The 21,653-nt window shown below is 41.2% G+C and overlaps 1 protein-coding gene across 1 annotated transcript; it reads right to left on the reverse strand.

Moving 5' to 3' along the window:
- Positions 1 to 1,872: 1,872 nt before the first annotated feature.
- On the reverse strand, positions 1,873 to 7,860 carry LOC134537844 (uncharacterized). The gene is made up of 4 exons (XM_063378707.1): positions 7,568 to 7,860; positions 5,892 to 6,055; positions 4,723 to 4,863; positions 1,873 to 3,654 (listed from the first exon to the last, which is right to left on the reverse strand). The coding sequence occupies exons 1-4, from the start codon at positions 7,737 to 7,739 to the stop codon at positions 1,873 to 1,875; spliced, it is 2,259 nt and encodes a 752-aa protein (XP_063234777.1). The 5' UTR covers positions 7,740 to 7,860.
- Between the last annotated feature and the right edge of the window lie 13,793 nt (positions 7,861 to 21,653).

The following is a 21,653-nucleotide window of genomic DNA, read 5'->3' on the forward strand; positions in this document are numbered from 1 at the left end:
TGTGTTTGAATATGTCCTTTCAAATACAGGGCCAAAAATTTTAACCTGTCACTCGTATAAGTTTAAAAATGTGTGCGCTCCACTTAACGATTTAGCAATGACTGATCTACAGAATATGAACACCCACACATTGAGCTGAGGCCACCAAGCCGAGCTACTGACTCAATCACAACTTCTCACCCCATCGCACTCCATGTGGTTCATTTCATTTAAGATGGGAAACTCCAGTTTTAGTGTTTGTAACTATCATTTAATATTACACATCTCTCAATAATCAAATGTTTCTCTTTGTGTTATACTAAACACATTTAAAGTTTTTTCTTAGTTTTTTTTTACTGTTTTATGAAGTTTTGTACGTAATTAAGTCGCAGCATTGCAATCACTACTGTTACCCAATACTCAATTCTGTTAAACAAAACTTACACACAGTTGAAGTTGAGTTAACTAATTAGTCCATAGAACAATCTCCACGATTCGAGAATTAAAACTGACCAATCATGAACCAACCACTGCGATCTGACTTTGTTTACGTTTGCTCAGTGGTATTATCTCGCTCGTCGCTTCAAATGTCATGAGCTTTCACAATTTTCTTGTCTTTATTTCCGGAGGGTTTGAACCCCCAAAACACCCCCCTAGGTGAGTGGAATCCAATTAGTGTTGAGTTGTTTGCTGCAAGAAGAGAATCCAGATTTCCTGCATTTTGAATAATGTATTGATGTACCAGCAATAAAACATACATGTCAGTTTTGGTACTTAGTAACTTAAACAATTTTTTTTTTAAGTGCACTCACAGCCACAAAGCAAATACATAAAGGCGTAGCAAGAACAATCACAGCTCTATACTATAACCAGCTACACAGTAACAAATGTATGCTTCTAACTTTAAAGCTCAATTATGTAAAGAGTGAGTTTTCTAGCTGATTGCTTGCAAACCAACTTGTACAATATAATCACTCATAGACTCTTTAATTCACTTTGGTCCAGAAAGTTAACCTAAAGAATAGTCTACTCTTATTGCCATTGCTGTATGTGGTGATAGGTCATTGAATTCTTTATATTTGAAGAATAAAACTGATTTATGTAAGCAATGTTGGAATTGCATCATTTAAATTTAAGCTGGTTATAATTATTACACTTAAAAAGCTGTGGTTTTCTTCTGATTTTGGACATACTTATTCCTCTTCATGATCCTACATTGCTTTAAAATGCCATTTATTTGTCAAATTTCTTAATGAAATGTCATAAATCTGCCATACTATATCAAAAGACAATTTTCCAATTGTTTTACAAAATCTATAGTCTAGACATGAAAATAAATAAAACTGTCTAGCAAATTTTACATGACAAAACTTAACTCTATTAACACAATAATTCCAATATTTACAAAATACATTATACTACATATCTAGGACACATGAATATGTACATGTAAGTTCATGTTTCAACATTTCCTTATTATTTAAACTTTTCATCACATCAGTAAATAGGCAATCACACAACATCCACCAGATTTAATGGAGATATTCTTTTGACTCCTGGACAAATGGGTTATGTTAAGACAGTAGGATGAAAACCAACCTCTGACATAATGTTTGTTGGTACACTGACAACTAATTTATAAAGCCACTATGACAACTGTTTTTACGTGTACATAACCACAAGTCTATTTGTAAATACTCATTTTTAATTTCTTGACATGTAATTATTTGATTAGTGAACATTTAGAATTTTGATACTGAGTTTACATAGGTTGCAAGAGAATATAATTTAATCAAACAATCGAAACAGGATGATGTAAAAAAATCTTAAGAGTTTTATTCCATTTTTAAAATTCTTATTGCGTTTTCAGACAAAAAAGGCAATAATACAAAATCAGGTTGAACTTTTTTTTTCCATTTCATTAATTCTGTCTTGTGCAAACATTGTTGCCTCGCAGAGGAAGGTACTGTCCTCACACACATATGATAAATCTATTAATCTGTACAGTTTCTCTCGAAAATTTTGTTGATGTTCGATTATTTCCGATGGTAGAGATACATCAGGTGTAATTTGTGTTCTTTGAGAGGTCACGTCAGAGGTACTATTTGCTGAGGAAGGATTGCTGAATCCTTCCAAGGTGCAGAAACTGTTCTCTGAATCAAGTGTGATGTATGGACTGGTAATGTATGCAGAATTTAGCTGAAGGAAACTCCAATTGGGCAAAAATTCAAATACTGCACACATATGTTTGCAAGGAAATCTAAAAGTCATAAAGTCCATGCAACTACACGAGGCATCATCAAAATTAACATAGTACATTCTTCCCTTATCTGTAGAACTCTCAACTGCAAAAATCCCATCTGAGACTTCTGTGATGGAGTCCTTTGTGAAATCGTACTGAGCAGCACTTATCCTGGTGAGAACATGTTTTATAAAGTGCTGTGGTCGGTTCATCAGGTATGATGGAATATCTGAATTAAACTCCTTGATAGAATTCTCGGAGCAGTATTTTTTGTATGCATCTGGTAAATAGTTATTTATAACAATTTTAAGCATCCCGGTCAAAGATTTGTCAGAATTGTTACACAGATATGAATGCTTTAGCACCTTATTTTGGCTTTCAATGCCATTGTTGGCATGAATTATAGTGACAAAGTCTTTTTCACCGAAGGCCTGTACCCACCTGTGCTTATGAGGTAGCCAGTGCGAAGCAAAATAGCAGGATGCTTTCGGATTTTGCTGCATGACATTACTACAATTCATTATTTGTACATTTAGTTCAAACTCGTGCTCGTTTCTTGAAGCTGCAATAGCACGCCACGTACTTAAAATCTCTTCTGCACCTGATGTGACATTGCCACTCTTCCTGACCCACCTCAACCAGGCTTGCTCTCTGTGAAATGCACATAAGTACACTGTGTTTTTAGGGAAGGCACTTTCAATCGCGTTTATTTCCATCTCACTAAAATCTGTCATCCAGAATTGTGATTGCCATTCAGGAAGCCATTTTCTAAATACATTCAAAGCTTCTGCAATGAGTGCCGTGCTTTCAGACTGCACAACAAATGTACCAACTACAATGTAGTCAACATTGGTCTTCACTGCTAAAAAAAAAAGTGGCAATGCATATTTAGTCGTTTTGTAAGTCGCATCTAACAGACAGACACCACCGTACCGCAACAGCATCTTCTGTTGCCACTTTGTTTGGTGACAAAACAATAAAGGCGATGGTGCATCACCATCAGCAACATCTGCATAGGGTCTGAAAAAAAAACAGTCCTCGCTGTTTTTAATTTTCCATTCACTGATTGTCTTCTGCAGCAGCTCTTGGTCAATTTGGTCTCGTTTCTGTAAAAACATTGCCCTGTATACATGTGAGTAAATTGTGGAGTCTTCCGGGTAAATGGCTTTATTGGGGCTGGTAAGTATTTTATCATGAGAAAATTTTCTTTCAACATATTGTTTGAGAAGAAATTTCACATCTTTAATGTTTGTAATGCCTTGCTCTACTAGTCTTTTTATTTCAGTGGCAACGTCAGTATGTATTTTCTGCGTAAGAGCAGGGCTTGTTGCGGAATGATTGTGGGTTTCAGCACAACTTACTCTTACATACCAACGAAGGTGGCTTGTAAGGGTTGTCTTTTTTTCCCAGTCTCCTTTTAATTTTTTCACCATCTGAAAGCAATGTAATTACATTAGTTATTTGCACTTGAAATGTTCAAATTATTTCAGTGATAGAGTAAGACTGAAAGGAAATAAAACAATCATTGATGGTGTGTAGTTTTACCTAATATAAATGGACAATTTAATTGTAGCTGAAGTAGCACTATGTTATTCACTAACCATTCAAAGTACAGAAGTTTACACTTCAGATTTATGAGTTACTTTTGGATTTTAATAATGTCGCCGAATTAAGTCTAGTCAAGTATTGCCTTTAACATGCTGACCTCTGTAGTGTAGTTGGTTGGAGCACCAATCCCACTGTGAGGGGTTTTGGGTTTGAAGTCAGGTTAAAGCTGATCATAAAACTATTTGCCTTGAGCATACAGCGACTTACAATTGAGAAATGTCTTAAAATGCTGGAGTTAGTATCATACAACACATGTTACTGTAAGTTGGTCAGACAGTTTATTTTAACCAATTGTTAATTTTCCCTGGATGAAATGACACACAGTTACAGTTGATAATTACCATGAAAAAGTGTAATGATAATAGTAGAATTTACTACAAACTAATACATTCAATATAATTTCAAATCAAACTGGTGTGTAACTCTTGATTAACGTCAATACTGTGAATTGTTTTTTTTTTAGTTGCAGAATTACTAGCAAATGTGATGTTCTTCAATTGTAACTTAAGAGCATATGGTGAATAAACATTGCTATGAATAGAGAAAAATTGTTACCTTTTAATTTTTTTCCATTTCATAATCATGTTTTAATTTTATAGTTTAATTTATGGGTATTTCATTTTACTTTAATATGTTAGGCAATTTAAAAGCTTGTCAGTGTGAGGTTCAGCCATAAAGATCAGCAAGACCAAAAGAGAAAATGGACACATATTTCAGTCTTTGTAATGTTCAAGCTAATGTCAAATTTCTTCAAACATATTGCTAGCAGGAAAAAATATAGGGTAACTAATATTTAATGTATCTAGTATACATTCTTGAAGAATGTAGTGTTTGGGAAATACTATTTAAGTAAGTAGCTATATAGGTATAAGTGAAACAGGTATGTAACTTACGGAACGTTTCTTCAATTTATGATCAGGTGCTGAATATTCTTCATACACCCGCACACAGTTAACAGACATAAATGCTGGGCATCCAAGTTTTTTTGTATTATGCATACAAAATCTTCGCTTAGCTGAAATTGGATGGTCAGACTAGAAAAAATAAATAAAAAACTGATGAAAGCTCAATTCAGGGTTTGAGTGATTTATATGTAATCCAATTTGAATGAAAAAAAATTATAAAAATCTTTAAGACTACATGTATTATTTAGTGACATATAAATACACACAATCATTTTTATTACTTGATATTGAGAACTGTCACTTAATTGTTTCAGTTAAACATATAAGAATCCAAATGCAAAACAGCCCTAGTATTCAATATATAAGTAGCAAGCAATAAAATAATCTCACAGTGTAACATGTCCTCAAAAATGTGGTGCATGATTAAATATCATATACATAGCAAAAAAGCATCGGAAGATGTGGCATGTTATAAAACATTTTTAACCACGTAAGCCTTACATTTAATACACTTGTCTGTTCAACCATGCTATTTTGAACAGACTGTGTGCAATAGAACCATAACACAATGTGGCAATGTTCTGCAGCATAAAATACAAAGAAAGACACCTATCAAATAAAAATAAAGCTAAAAAGGCTGGGTGACACTCAAATCTGTAAATTTCTAAAATGTGCAAATTTTTCTGTTGTGCTATATGATTAATATCTACATTAATATTAAACAAAAAGTATTAAAATTTATCATGGTTAAGTAGTAGAATAAAAACAAAAAATGAAATAAGGGAGGTATCCATAGAAAACCTTTAATTTTAAATGCAATAATCTAATCAATTTTGGAGTGGTTAAACAAGATTATATGGTTTTCTTTGGTAATGTAAAATGCACTCTTGCAAACCATATGATTTTGGAATCACAGTCTACCAATCTCTTGCATCAGTAACTACTTACAATCTAACTCAAATTATCATAGGCTACTTTGATTCAACTGACAACTTGTATCAAATTAAAAAGTTTCATATTTTAAATTATTCACTCAAAGAAAATCAACAAGAAATTAAAAGTGGTTAGATTAGCTGGACTACGCTATAAATATGTAATGTCAGATTGATATATAATAATGTTTACAAAAAATGAACATACAAAAAGAAATAACTTACCAGTTGATCAGACGTTTGTCTTGAGCAGTAATATTTTGGGCCCTGTGAACACTGCATAAATATTCGCTTCTCAATTGAAAATGGTGCCCCAAAAAAATCAATTTTTGGCACATTAATGCCACGGTGATATTTAAAATAGAAATTTGGCTCATTTATATTTTCACCTGTAACATATAAATAGAAACAATTATTTCTATTATGTAATGTGCATTGCATATAATCTAAAATCTTGATATGTAATGCCAGTCTGATGTAATACATGCCAGACAGGCCATTTTTAACTTGAATTTCATGAAATTATTGTTAAAATGGTTGTTGCTCTCTCTCATTCTTCACCAGAGGGGCAGAACATTAAAAAATCAACAGTACCAGAGAGGCAAAAAATAAAGAAATGAGAGTAGCAGGAGAGTAACAGAAAAGAAAAACAGTAACACAGTAGCAAAAAAAATCACTGCGGCCAAGGGCCTAAAGTAATTAATACCTGCGGCTGAATATGTTAAATTAAGCTAATAATTGTAATATTTAATTGAAATAGCAGTTAAACAAGCTAACAGTCAGTCTCCAATTTGAACTAATTTTGAACTATTAATTAAAAATTAAAACTATTGTCAGCTTGTTCTGAGCCTTCAGTAACTGTTTCAATGTCTTAATTATTATTTAAAGAATTGGCAAAAGGGGGTTTAGCAAGTAAGTTTTATGCATGTACAATATAAGTGAATAGGGCGCGGGGAATACGGGAGGAGGGACGTTTCCCTCCCTCGTTCGCCGCCATCTTCCGGCAGTTCTCTCCAACTCACGATCCGGGTCAGACCTGAGGTCCCGTGGGGAGCCATCAACTTTGCATTTCACTGATTTTTGTCTGACTGGTAATTTTTAGCTACAACCTAAACCTCTTTCATGAGCCCCCCACGTGTACCCGGGCCATTTTTAGCAGAGCCGGGCCTATACCGACCGCCTTAACTTAACCTGTCGCAGAGTTAGCAATTGTACGGTACTGACTGACTCCAGCCACCATTCTTAACTTTAAGGAAGCCGTTCATACGTCTGCTGGTTACACCAGACTAGACTGCAAAACGACTTTACAGCCACGCTTTCGGAGCCTTCTCTCAACAGTTAAAACTTCTGGGGTTGGCCGTAATCCAACCGGAAAACCCTCCTCTCCCGAGAATGCCGCGAGAAGGGTGAACGTAGTGGTTTATTTATGTGCAACATTACAGTGTGTTTAAGTTCAGTGTAATTTTTGTGACGTAGCGTGTTCATGCCCTGTGCATAACGAGACGCGCCGTGAATAAGACGCACGTTCTTCAGCCAACTATTTAATTTAATAGTTCTGACCTATACTAGCTAGGCACCAGAGTTTTATGTTGTCTAGGGAGTGTGAACCTACTGCTCAGTAACTAGGGTACACCCTCTGCAAGCCGCCGAGCCTAGTGAAACACACTGGGACTGACGACCCACCAAGCAATTGGCCCAGTTTGCAAACTAGCCTGGCGTCCTCCCAGAAAACTTAACTAAATATTAGTTCACTCACTGAATTATAGGTGACGGCATATGTACATGCAGTGAGTAAATATATTTACAAAAAAATATTTTTGGTTTTAGTTTACGTTACAAGTAGTTAGGTACCATAATAATACTTAAATTGGCAATTAAGTAATAAAATAAAATTAACTTACTTGATGCAGCATGCACTTCACTGTCTCTGATAGAAAAAGAATAACCCGCAGCTTTCAGTTCATTACAAAATCGATCATATGCTTCTTTTGACTCAAAAAAACCAGATACCGTTTCATCTTCATTTAATGAATAATTCTTTAAATTACTTCTTGCTAATTTTAAGAATGACATCTTATAAGTTAAACCCGCGCATTTGGAGAATAAATGCCCGCGAATTTTTTGGAACTTCGGATGTGGCTTTCTCGTCTGTGAAATTATGGCTTCCCTTACCGTCTAACAATGTTGCCAGGTCTTTAATTTATTTATTTTTATTTATTTATTTGTATTCCATTGAGCCTTCTTTTGGTAGAAACCATAAGGCTATGGAACGATTCATTTACATATTTACAATTATACATATACACACATTATTATATGTACATAGTTTTAAATACACATACATATTTAGTTTTACAGACATATAACTTTGAAGTAAAACAAATAGTGATAAAATTTTTTCAGATGATCTGAATTACAAATATTACATTGTTCCTTTTATACATGCCCATGGGCATGATATGTCAAGCGATTTATTATATTTATTAAGTAAGAAAAAAAATTAAGCAGGATTTTGACTACATATAAGGATATTGAATTATTTTTATAATTATCGTTTTCAGTGCAAAAATTATCGTTTTTCGAAAGAAATTATGGTACATAATTATTTTTGCAATATATATATTTTTTAAGACTCAACTTGACGTCGTACCTCCTCTTTATTAAACAAAAACCCGGGTCACAGTCCTGTCCGCGGCGCAACACTCCGGCCATGGCCCTGGTAGTGCCACCACTCGTCACCAGATGGCAGTGTAAATATAAAGAGACAATGTATCATAGTTATTTTATATATGTTATTATTGTAAATATTTAGGTAGATTATTTAAGTGTATACTGGAAGTATGTTTTGTAGATGTGGAAATAATATTGTAAAATGCAAAAGATCATCATCATGCAAAAGAGATAGAAATATGTAAAACTTTAACACAAATGGTTCTAGAAGAAACTTGTATAAATTGTGCAGGCTAACAAGCCTAGACAGCTGACTGAAAAAAGAAAGAGGATTCCGAGCTGCGCTGCCGAGGAGAGAGGTCGTCTGACGGAGCTGTTCTGACAGACCATCCAGATCTTCAAGGAGCCGCCCTGAAGTGAAGAGCGAAGTGATTCGACAAGTTGTGCTAGCACTTATATAAGTGCTGCACAGCCACCGAAAAAATTCCTGTGCGCCGAGTGCGCACAGGGGGAAAAGTTAAAGCTGCTGTTAACTGACTCGGACTAAACAGCGCCCAACACACTGGTTACACCCGGGGACTAGTCCCCCTTGGCCTAGCCGCTTGCGGTCAGTGGGTGAACAGTGTAGATAGGCTGTGACGGACTTAGACAAGAGAGCACCATGATGGACTCCATGACGATGACTCCCATGCCCTCCGGCGACACCACGAGCGACGGCCCATGGCAAACGGTCCAGGGCAAGCGGCCGAAACGAAATCACGATGACATGGTAGGCGTGGCCGGGGGCCCCTCACCCCCCGCGCCCTCCGCAGCGCCCTCAGCGCCCGGCGCGCCCGCAGCGCCCGCACAGCCGCAGCAGGCAGCGGCCAGCAAGAAACCAGCAATCAAGCCGCTCTTTGTCTTCCTGGACAAAGGGCACAACTACCCGACCATCTTCAGCGCCCTGAAGAACTCCCTTCAGGAGAAATGGTCGGTGTACAACCGAGGCCGCGATCAACTCCAGGTCCAAACGGCATCAGTCACCGAGTACCACACCGCGATCAGGGCCTTAAAGGCGATCGGCGCCCAGTACTCCGTCCTTCTCCAGAAGGACGAAATTCCAAAGAAATTCGTGTTCCGCGGCGTACATCGCGAAACCCCGGCCGAATTCCTGACCGAAGTCTTCACCGACATGCAGCTCCCAGTCCAGTCCTTCTGGTTCTTGGAGAATCGCCAAACACGCCAGAAGTGCGACAAACTGGTTGTCGAGGTCCCTCAGACCTGCGACACAGACACAATTCTCGCGATCAGAGAATTCGCGGGCATGATCATCCGCGTTGAGGACTACCGTCACCCCGCGGGTCCTTCACAGTGCAGCACCTGCCAGCGGTTCTCGCATGTCGGCAGAGGCTGCAGCGCAAAACCAGTGTGCCGCTGGTGCAGCGGGCCCCACCGCGCTCCCGACTGCCCCCACGGAGGACACCGCGACCACGTGAGGTGCGCGAACTGCGGCGGGCCACACGCGGCCAACTACCGCGGCTGCTCGGTGTATAAGGCCGAGACTCGCCGACACCTCCCCCTTCAGCAGAGGAAAGAACGCGAGCGCCAGTCCAAACTGGCCATGCGCGAGAATCGGCGAGCTGCGGCTGCCTCACAGGCGCAGCCCCAACACCCAGGCCCCTCAGGCCAGCATCCAGGCCCGTCAGGCCAACAAGGACCACCGAGGCCCAACCCATGGGGCCCGCCCAGGTACCCGGAGCCGCAGTACTTCGGCCAATACCTGGCTCCACCGCAAAACCGGTATGCTCCGATTGCGCAGGAGCCATCTTACAACGAAATCGACTACCCGGCCATCGCAAACGATTACCGACCGCGCCGCCAAAATCGGGGACAACCAAAGCCCCACTTCAAGAAGCACCACAGCGGCCACAAAAATGGTGGTGGTGCTTCCCCCATGACGCGTGCAGAGAGAGACAGGCAACCGGCCACACCCGCGGCACCTGCCCCCTCACCCAAACCTACCCCGCGGGCCAAGCCACAAGCTGCCCCCGCCCCACCACCTCCCGAAACAATGGCAGTAGACGCGGCCCCAGGCCCATCAACCGAACCACAGGCCGTGCCTCACAGCGAGCCCGCACCAGCGCCAGACATGTCGCAGTTCCTCCAGGTCTTGGAACAGTCCGAGACCTTTAAGGCTGACCCAGTTCTGGCCGCGACCATCCTCCCTATGTGCCAACTCATGGCCATATGGTGCAATCCCGCAACGGAGCTTAAAGAAAAAATCAGAGCCACAATGGGCTTTGTCCAGGTCATCACTGCTCGCCATAATGGCAGAAAATAATCAGGGACCCGACATAACACAATCGACCAACCACACAAACTTACACAAAATCCTTTTCTGGAATGGAAATGGAATAAAAAATAAAATGAACGAATTTATTCATCACCTTGACAAATATAAAATAAATATTGCGGCAATAAATGAAACACACTTGCAACAATCCGATCGGTTCACAATTTTAAATTACGTCACATACAGATGCGATAGACCAAATAATAGAGGAGGGGGCGTGGCCTTAGCTGTGCATAAGAGTATAAAACACTCAGAATGCCAGCTCCCTCCCTTTCCAAATTTAGAAGCTGTAGGAATTAATCTTGTAATAAATAGGCAGCAAATTAAATTAATTTCTATTTACGCGCGACCAGGCAGATCACTAGAAGTAGCGGACCTAGATTTACTATTTGATATAGGCCCTTCGTTTTTAGCAATCGGTGATATAAACGCGAAACATATAGAGTGGAACTGTAGGTACCAAACAGCGAATGGTAGACTACTCTACATGCACCAATTAAATAGAAACTATCATGTCTATGCTCCCTCAGAGCCCACGCATGATTTTGGTAGACAAAACACACAACCAGACATTTTAGATATTGCACTTAATAAAAGAGTAAATTCCGGATTTGAACTTGAAGTTGTGCATGAAATGTCTTCCGATCACTTTCCGGTACACATTGTATTTGATGATGCAAAAACAGAGTCAAACACGCCTCGTAAAATCAAAGATTATAAAAAAGCCGACTGGGGGGGTTTTCAAAATTATCTCCGAAATAATCTACCGGACGCGGCCGAAATAAACATAACAGACAGTGAAAATCTAGAGGCAGCAATCACTGAATTAACAACAAAAATTCAAACCGGAGTAACCAGGTGCATTCCAGAAAAGGAGATTAGGTTAATGCATGACGAGCTGCCAGCACACATAGGCCAATTAATCACACAAAAAAGTCGACTGCGCCGCGAATACACACGACGTAGAACGGCCCAAACCAAGCGCCGAATAAATGAATTACGAACAGTAATATCAGACGAAATTGCCCTTTGGCGAGCGAGCACATGGGACGCAAAAATTTCTAGGCTCAAAATCCAGGACAATAGTGCCTGGACTATGACCAGACGTCTCCTAAATAAAACAGATAAAATACCACCACTACAAACAGACACTGGTATTGCCTTCCAACCCCGTGATAAGGCAGAAGCCTTAGCGAATACACTTGAAGCTGCGTTCCGGCCTCACAATCAGCCGTGCGACAGACAATTCACTGCCCAAATATACAGGGAATTACGCCTGAAACTACAACAACCTGTAGTTGCAAAACCAGTCCCTACACTAGCGCAAGAAGTCAAACGTGTTATTAAACGCATGCGACCTAGAAAAGCCCCGGGGAATGATAGTATACAGGCTATCGTCCTAAAACAACTACCAGATGAAACACTCGAATACTTAGCAGCATGCATAAATGCTATGCTAACACTACACTACTTTCCGACACAATGGAAAGAGGCTAATGTTATAGTATTTCATAAGCCAGGAAAAGACAAATCCTTGCCGCAAAACTATAGGCCAATTAGCCTACTAAATACACTCTCTAAAGTAGCAGAATGTATATTATTGAACAGACTTAAAACACACATACGAGAAAATAACATATTGCCTGACGAGCAATTCGGTTTTCGTAGTGCACACTCGACTGTACAACAGCTAGTCCGCCTAACGGAAGAAATAACTAGCGCATTTAATGTGCGGGATTATGTAGTAGCTACATTCCTGGACGTAGAAAAAGCCTTTGATCGAGTCTTTCACGCAGGTCTAATCTATAAAATGTATGAAACAGGCTTCCCTGACTGTTACATTAAATTAATAACATCTTACTTAGCCAATAGGACATTTAGAGTCACAACAGAAGGCTCTAAATCAGACATAAAACCTATAAATGCAGGCGTGCCACAAGGCAGCATTTTAGGCCCTGTTTTATTTAATATATACGTGAGCGACATGCCAAAACCTGCACACCGCCTTGTAAAATTAGGCTGTTATGCGGACGACACAGTCCTCTACAGCCGATCGCATAACCTACAATTAGCCACAAATAGGCTACAAACCGCACTGAGCTCCATGCAAGATTGGTGCACAAAATGGCGCATAAAAATAAACACTACAAAATCAGAAACTGTAATTTTCACGCGTAAAAATCTACCACCCCACGATCGCAGGCCTGAATTAAACCTGTTCGGCGACCAAATTCCCCATAAAGACGTTGCTAAATATTTAGGTGTTCAAATGGATCGCAAACTACTATACAGGATTCACATAGATTCGAAGAAGGGACAGGCACATGGCAGAATGTGTGCATTGTACCCAGTAATGAGTAGGCGCCTCGGAGGCACAGTTAAAAACGGACTGCTGCTCTATAACGCCCTCATCCGCCCAATAATTACATATGCAGCCCCTGTGTGGGCTATAGCAGCTAAATCACACCTTGCAAAACTACAGCGAATACAGAACAGATGCATTCGCATCGCTACAGACGCTCCCCGATACTGCCCAGTCGAGGCTCTCCATCGGGAAACGAACACAGAAACATTACATGATTTTTACGTCCGAACCACACAGACATTTTATGACAAATGTGCAACACACGAAAATCCACTTGTTTCATCACTAGGACAATATGATCCAGATGAAATAATTAAATTTAAGCGACCGAAAATGGTACTTGCGCACCGACCACCGTAGAGCGCTGTGATTGGCCGGACCCTCCGGCCAATCACAGCGCGCGCGCGCCCAGAGTCCGGACCCCGACCAAATGGTTGCGGACTGTTCAGAGAATTCCGTCCAGCGCCGAGTGTGGCTATACTGTAATGGGTGGCCATGCCGCTGGGCACAATACACGAGCCTGCTGGCAGCTCAAACACTTACATCAAGCTCTCACACAGCCCGTACAACACCGTTAGAAATAAAGCGTAGGAGTTGTTGTTAGGGATCCGCGATGAAGGAGTGGGCAATTTCTCTAACCGACCGACTGCCTTTTGCTGGCGACAGGCGATCTGAAGCTATGTCCTCTCCAGAGTGTGTCCCGACACATCAACTTGCGGGTAACACAATACAACTTAATTACTCGTAGCTTCATAGCGTAGATGTTGCGGCTAGGGTCTTGCAATGACGGATCAGGTAATTTCTCTAACTGACCGACTGCCATCTTGGCGACAGGCGACCTGAAGCTATGCCTGTTCCGGAGTACGACCCAGTGCCAATACTCGCGGTTAATTAATGCAATGAACAACACCGTGCGTACACAACATATCACTCTTATTTTATTTTAGGTACGCGAGCTGACTGGCAGCTTGGTGGGAACAACAACATGTTGCCCCTAAAGACCAGTGCCCACCAAAACAAATGCGGACAAAAGGTCCAAGCTCCCAAATTGCTTAGTAGAATTTTTCTATCTGCCCAACTCTTCTTCCAGGACCATCCTTCTTTTCCTGTACTCAACCTGCCTGCTAATAATGCATGATATTTTGCATCCCGCATGAAAGTGCCCAGGGTTTTCCCTGTGTCTATGCAGGTTTTACCTGGGCCCAACTTATCTAGTAATTAGTCTAGAATTAAGATAGGGGAGTTAGCCATGGCGCCAATTGCTGCCATGGTTGGCCAATCCCCGAACAAAGCACACGATGCATGCCTCCCTTTCTGCATGGCTTAAACCCAGCATGATTAGGCGTAAGGGCTTCGGCCTGGGACGCACCTAGAGTCTTCCCTAACCCAGACCCCTCCCAAACAAAATACACTTAGTTTTAGTTAGGTTAGGAAAAAAAAAATTGCCTAGACAGCTCTTCTCTCCCGGCCAATCTGTGAGTAGAAATACCACTGTGAGCTTTACTCTCTCCTAGCTAATCTGGGAGAATAAAGTTTACCCTCATTCAAAAGTGGTATTATTGGCTTGAATTCCTCATCTTCCTTTCCTCAGCTAGCGACTCTTCGTGAGACCGCGGGCTTTCCTTCTCTCTCTCATTCTCTCGCACCTATTTGCTAGCGATTCCTTGTGAGACCGCGGGCAATCCTCTGCTAGCGACTCTTAGTGAGACCGCGGGCATCCCTCTCTCCAACTTCCATTCTTTCCGCTAGCGACTTTTCGTGAGACCGCGGGCATCCTCTCTTCTACACCCAATCTTCCTGCTAGCTACTCCTTGTCAGCACGTCCTCGGTCAGCTGCACTGGGCCGAACGGTCCACTCCCGCCTCAGAGTGTGAGGCTGCTCTACCCAAGAGCTGGCGCCGGGCAAACAACACTACAACTGAACGACCGAGCGACGTCCACCCCGTCTCCACATCTTCACCAGAGACGAGGCCGCGACAAACTCTTCACAAAAATGTAAAAATATAAAATTATATTCCAAAACAAATTGTAAAATTGTCTAAATATACAAATTAAGTCATATCAAACAAAACTGAGTAACAACTGAGTTTACTCATCATTTTGAATGATTTCATCTGCATTCTCCAATAAATATGTTTACGATTTTCACTCGTGCATTTTCTCATTTACACATACATGTCCACTATCGCATTGCAACAAATCTAATATGTTTAATAATATGTTTACGATTTTCACTCGTGCATTTTCTCATTTGCACATGTCCACTATCACATTGCAACAAATCTAATCACTTTTTTAACTTTTTCCCCCCCCAATTTTAGCACATAACAAAGCAAATCTGATTACTAGTATAATTTCAAGTATTTATTCTTTTATTATTAAAATAAAAATTGGTTGTCTGTAAAGTCGGTTTACGGAATATAGTTTAACGTGACAATGTCATAACAAAACATTGATTAAATGATTGTGTACTTTATGAATAAAATTGAATCATTTTTATTTGAATAATAAAAGAATAAATACTTGAAATTATACTAGTAATCAGATTTTTAAAATGCAAGAATAATAACCTTTATTGCCGAAATTGTTGTTGTAATAAACAATGAAAACAATATTAACTTTTCACTTCACTTTATAAACAGTCGAGAGAAAGAGAGATAGATGAGGCGCAAGAGTACAATGAGTGTAATGGGACACAGCGTAACTGAACAATATGTGTAATGGGACACAGCGTAACGGAACAATGTGCGTAATGGGACACTTTTTCGTGCGTGCAGCCGGCGTTCATCGATTTATTAGACGTCACGTCAAAACTTGCTAGTTAATTTTGTTGTTTTAACAAACACTGGGTAACCTCAGGGTCCACGATTCATAAATCTTCAAAACTGAATTGGTCATCTTCTACTTCCACTGACATTGTTGGTGTTGAAGAGAAATTTTAGGGATAGAGGACATTGGCTCTCATCGAAGCGACCATTGCCGCGGTGTTGGCTGGAACTGGTCGCAACCTCCGTTAAGGGACACATGCTGTGATGAGAGCAATAATCCATTCAGAGTGTCTGTCATAAGTCTGTTGCGACTTTTAGTTTTATAAGGTTCACCTTAGAAAAAACTCGTTCACATACAGCACTCGAATGTGGAAGGGCCAATACATTTAATGCAAATTCCGATAGCTCTCGGTATTCGTTTTTCCCGCCTAAGTCTGTAAATGCACCAATTTGGGTCCAGAACTTATCAGCGTCCATAGATATGAGTTCTGGCGAAAAATTGGAGAGTACCATCGCTCGCCATTGGTCATCTATAATTTGCAGTTTACAGGTGTCTTGCGGTGACAACACTCGTGGAACACATCCTGCTAGGGATTGCAGTGTAGATGGTCGAGAATAATCAAGCGATAGAGCTACTGCTGGTTGCAAACATGACATTTTTGCAAAAGGTGACTGTGGTGAAAAATCAAACCTTTTCTTCATTTCTTGACAAGCAACAACGAGAAAGTTCTTGCAGTGCAATAAAAATATGCGTAGTACATCTCTGGATAACACATTTCCCTAGATTTTCTGGTGAATTTTAACCCCAAGATAAATTTGCTCAATGTGTTTATTTTGTGTCTCGTTAGCAGGATAAACTGAACTCAAGCATCGTTTAGTGATGTAATCTCTGTTCATGAATGTATCCACCACATCCTTAAATGTGCTGCTCATCTTACTACGTGCAGCTGCTACCAACGTTCGGTCACTTTGAAATAGTTCATTGAGTCGTACAAATTTAGGAAGTACCCATTCCAAAAAGTAAAAATACAACTCTATGGAAGGTTCATTCATTGTTTCTAAAATATCTCTGATAGTCCCTAACGTGTCTTCAAATAACTGTGAACAGAAAAACAATTTAAGTGGCTGCCATTGTTCTACTATTCTCTGGACAACACTTAAAAGAGAAAGCCATCTTGTCTGTGATGGCCGCAAAATGTTGTGTGGTTCAACATTACAAAATTCTTGAAATTTTTTTAATTGTGTCTGTCCCTTACGGCTATGTTTGAAATAACCATAAATATTCCTAGCGAGATGTTCACATCTGTTTGGCAATTTCGTGCAAGCTTGATTTGTACAAAGATGCAGTGAATGACAGATGCACTTCTGAATAATAATTCCTGGCAGCAGTTCTGACAGTCGCTGGGCTAATGAGTTTTCTGTCCCCATCATTGTATTACAACCATCACTTGCGAAACCCATGCTATTGTTTACAGGAACCCCAGCATCACTGAAAGATTGAATCAAAATATTAAACAATCGTTCGCCTTTTGCACCCTCATTCGCTGCATCTGCAACTTGGCCCGTAAAAATTTGTACTGTTTTCCAAAATCTAGTAACTACGCCTTCTTTCAGAGTAGCACAGTGCACACAAATAGCGAGAGTTTTGATTGTACCTATGTCAGTTGATTCGTCAAAAATCACACTACATTTGTTCTGGAAAAGCTGTTCGTTAAGTTCTGTAAAATGAGACTTCCCGATAACATGTTTATAGCTATAGCTGTTGCCTTCGTTCGCCCTAAAGAAACTTGTTGAGCTATTTTGGAATCTGGATAGCACTACCTGTTCGCAGAAACAAGATGCGATGCGATTTGGAGCGAAATGTTATGCTCAGCAATAAAACCTGTCAAGTGAATTTCTGCTTCTTTCACTTTTGTTTCGGAACTGTTCAACGCATCAAGTTTACAAAATCTATTTTCGATAGTTTTTTGAGACGATCCAGAACCAACATTTCTGCATATTTCAAGGTGTTTCTTGCTAATGCTATGATTTTTTTATCACTGTAATATCTGCTTTAAATACTGCTTTACAAAGTAAACAAGAAGCTTTTTGTGAATCGTCTTTTACTTTCTGTAACAATCCCCGGAATTCCGATTTTTTTAGCATTCTCTTCTGTAATGTTGTTCTCGTTTTGTTAGTGCACCAACCGTTTTTGAGGCCCTCTTACATTTTTTCGTAACACCCGATGAACCACAAGCACTTATTTTAACTGTTTCTGAATCCTCCATTGTAAAGCAGCAATGCAGAAAAAAGTAAGTAAAAGAAATTATAGTCACTCACCAAAAATATCCATAAAGTATATTCACTACTCAACGAATTGTGTAGTAAAGCCGACAAAAATTGCACTTGGTGTTTAATATAAACCGTGGCATTAAAACAGAACAATCCCGTTGCGCAAGCCCGACTCTATTGTGTACTCAGCTCACATCATCGAGGTACTAACTGCCGATGTCGAACCAAAGCTTACTGTGGTGTGATCGATGAACTCTAAACTAAGAGTGGCTTTTGTAACGGAACACGAACAGTAAACAAATGTATTTATTTCACCTTTATCTGCATAGGACAGCAATATCGTCCTTACTTGTAAAAAAATTGGTTGTCTGTAAAGTCTGTTTATGGACGTTAGTTTAACGTGACAACGTCATAACAAAACATTGATGAAATTGACATCGACCCAAGTGTCGACCCAGCTCTCACAGCCCGTTATGCCACGCCAACGCCTTCTCCTGCCCTGAGTTGCGTGTGCGACGATAGTGCTGTGCGGCTAGGGCAGGGGAGGGAAGAGAGATTCGCGCGCCAGTGGAAATTTAATGTAAATACATAAGAACCAGACGTGACTAATTATTGTAAATATTCTTTAACATTCTTTACTGTAAATAGTTTATTTTATTATTTGAAGTGTGATGTATAATAAGTTTTTGCTTGTCCACCGGGCGCCAAGGCTGTAGCTTCCGCCTGTGACCAATGAGCGTGTTCCTTGGGCTCGCGGAGAGGGGTGGGACGCGGGCGCTCGGGCGCGCGAGGCGGGGAAGTCAGCAGTCGGCAGCTGGGCACGGGATACAGCGGACGTGTCTGCGAGATCGCTTCAAGACGGTGAGAGTGGAACGGACGTGGTGTCTTGCTGTAGTTCAGGCCTTGCCGAGGGGAAGGAATTTCACTTCTTACAGTCGTATTGTAATTCAGGCGAGTGTGTCACCTCGTCATTCAGTCGCGGTTTGCAGTTTGTCATTCTTCTCGCGTGCGTGTCTCTCCGTAGGTTTGCGAGTCGCGGAGTTCTTTTGTGGACTGGATATTCGCCATTGCGTGTACAGTGATTTACGGGCCCTCCCGGACACTGTGTTGTCCGGTCAGACAGTCAGCTTATTGCGCGAGTCATAGCGAGTTTAAGTCTTAGCGGCGTGGGTAATGCTCGTCACGAGCAGGACGTCACGTATTTTTCCCATACAGTATAAGTGCGCGGAACCAGGCTTCACCCTACAGAAACAGTCACAGGCAGAAACGCGGCAGCCCCCTGTAAAGGGTTCGATTTACCGTGTATAAAGAATCTGGAAACTGTTTTCGAGTGTGTCAATTGTTATTCTGGTGACTAAGTCCCTTGGCCACACGGCCCGAACCCCCCTCTACCGAACACTGAGTAGCTGGCAAAATAATATCATTCAGGGGCTAGTCGACCAGGCGACGACAAAATGATTGCATACTTTTATGAATAAAATTGAAATCTACAATTTAATTGATAAATTTAATTTTATTTGCACTCATTAATTCAAATATGTTTATTACTTTAACAAAGATATTATTTTAATTATAACTTTTATACATGTTTGCTATTTAACTTCTTCCAATCTGTGTTATTCTGTTAAGGACAGGACGATGATAGAAAAAGTAGGAAATGAATGGGAGTGTTTCAAGTTTAATGTGCATCGAAAAATTCAAATCGATGGTTGTTCCAATCGAGTGGAAGAGAGATAGATGCGACACAAGAGTACAATGAGCGTAACGGGACACTTTTTTGTGTGTGCAGCTGGCATTAATCGATTTTTTAGACGTTGTCACGGTGGCGTCTGGGGTGGTGGCGTCGGTTGCAGCTGCATCGGGAGTATTGTCGTTTCAAGCAGAGACATTGTGATCAACGTGTCGGCATACGCACAGTGTGACCACTGGGCTTTCGTGGTCGTTTGGTCTAAAGTAGTTGTGGATGTGTGAACTTCCGGGGGCGGCATCGTGACTATTGTGGCAGCGTCTATACACAGCTTTGCTCGGCACCGGTCACACATAAATTCAAACATCTACGCCTCTTCTCGAGCGATAGGATGGAAACACTCCTCGTTTCTTAGACTTCCGCACTCCTTGCAGAACCACCCATCAGGTGTCCTCCGGGGCATGAATGCGCACCCCACATCGTCATGCCATACACCCGGTATTCGAAACAAAATCCACATTCTTAATTTGAGAAGTGCTCGCAACTCTCGCCTGGCTCTGAACAGTCCGCATTGGCCCAGCACTCATACGCTTCCTGGAAGTTGTTCATGTTTATAATGACATGCAGCCTCTGTAACGCGGTCGCGGCAAACCGATCCGAGCGACGGATCGGGGCGTCGATGACAGGGCGCGAGCAGGTAGGGAGGACCACCTCTTCTCACCCCCGAGTCAGTGTCCCGTGCTCGCAAGCGGCCTGTACCGCGGAAGCCCTGTGATCCGTTCACGACAGCGAGCGTGCCCACGCGACATCACCGTTCAGCTCGAGCAGGTGCCGCGCGGTTGAGATGCGTCGTTCCCGCGGTGCCAAGCCGTAACCGAGCCCGGTGAGACACCGCGTAATCGTATTCGGCCGTTGCTCGCGGAGCCGGCGTTAACGTGCTGCAGCAAAACTGATCCTTGTGTCTCCCGTCGCTATCTCGCGGCGTCGGCTCCCGTGACCTCACGGTGCGCTAGCTTCTGCTGTCGCCTTGGCGTAAAACTGTTGCGTCGGAGTTAAGAAAATAAAATAAAATTTTGTTAATAGCAAGTATTCTTTAGTGAATGGTCCAGAATTATTATAAAATTCACATAAGTTGAATGCCACTTGTCGGCCTTAGAGCTACCTCGTGTTCGATTAATTTTGATGCACTTTGAAGTTAGAAAGCAGTTTGAAAGTTCGTTATTGAAAAGCCACACTAGTTGGGCGCCATTTGATGCCACTCCTGCTGCCTGATTATGTTTAGAATAAATATTGAATTGAAAATGATCTCAAAGGGGGGGGGGGGGGAGGGTTTGACCTCGTGGCTGCAGGCAGGAGGTACGTCGTTAGTTTAAACTACCTGTGCTGTTCAGGCCACCCAGGACGCCTTGAAATAAAAGGAAACTGACTGAAAAGACACTGCACTTTATTACGGTTTGATACACTTGCTGGTCTAATCCTGGCCGAGTCTGTTAGATCGTCTCTACACGGTCGGTTTAATAAACCGACGTTGCGCACGAACAGGTTAGGCGGAAAACGTATGTAGAAGTTCTATCATGAGGCCGGCACTGACAAAACTAAGGCCGCGGCGAACCACTGCAGGACTGAAAAGTTGCAACTAAATTTATATTATGACTGAATTTGAATATGAAATGGCAAAAGTACATGATCAACAGTTCTTAAACAGGAATGCAACTACATATATTAATAAGACTAAGTTCGTGATGGATTTAAAATACGCTTAGATGTACGTGAAAAATATACTGCGAGGCGTGACTGTTACTGATGACTGCCATGACGCGGCTGGATTATGAACATATAACACAAATGAATTATAATAATGTTAAATAAACTATGCCGTCACCCGCGGTCTGGT

The sequence above is a fragment of the Bacillus rossius genome, chromosome 12 (genome assembly GCF_032445375.1).
Source record: "Bacillus rossius redtenbacheri isolate Brsri chromosome 12, Brsri_v3, whole genome shotgun sequence".
NCBI classification, from domain to species: Eukaryota; Metazoa; Arthropoda; class Insecta; order Phasmatodea; family Bacillidae; genus Bacillus; species Bacillus rossius.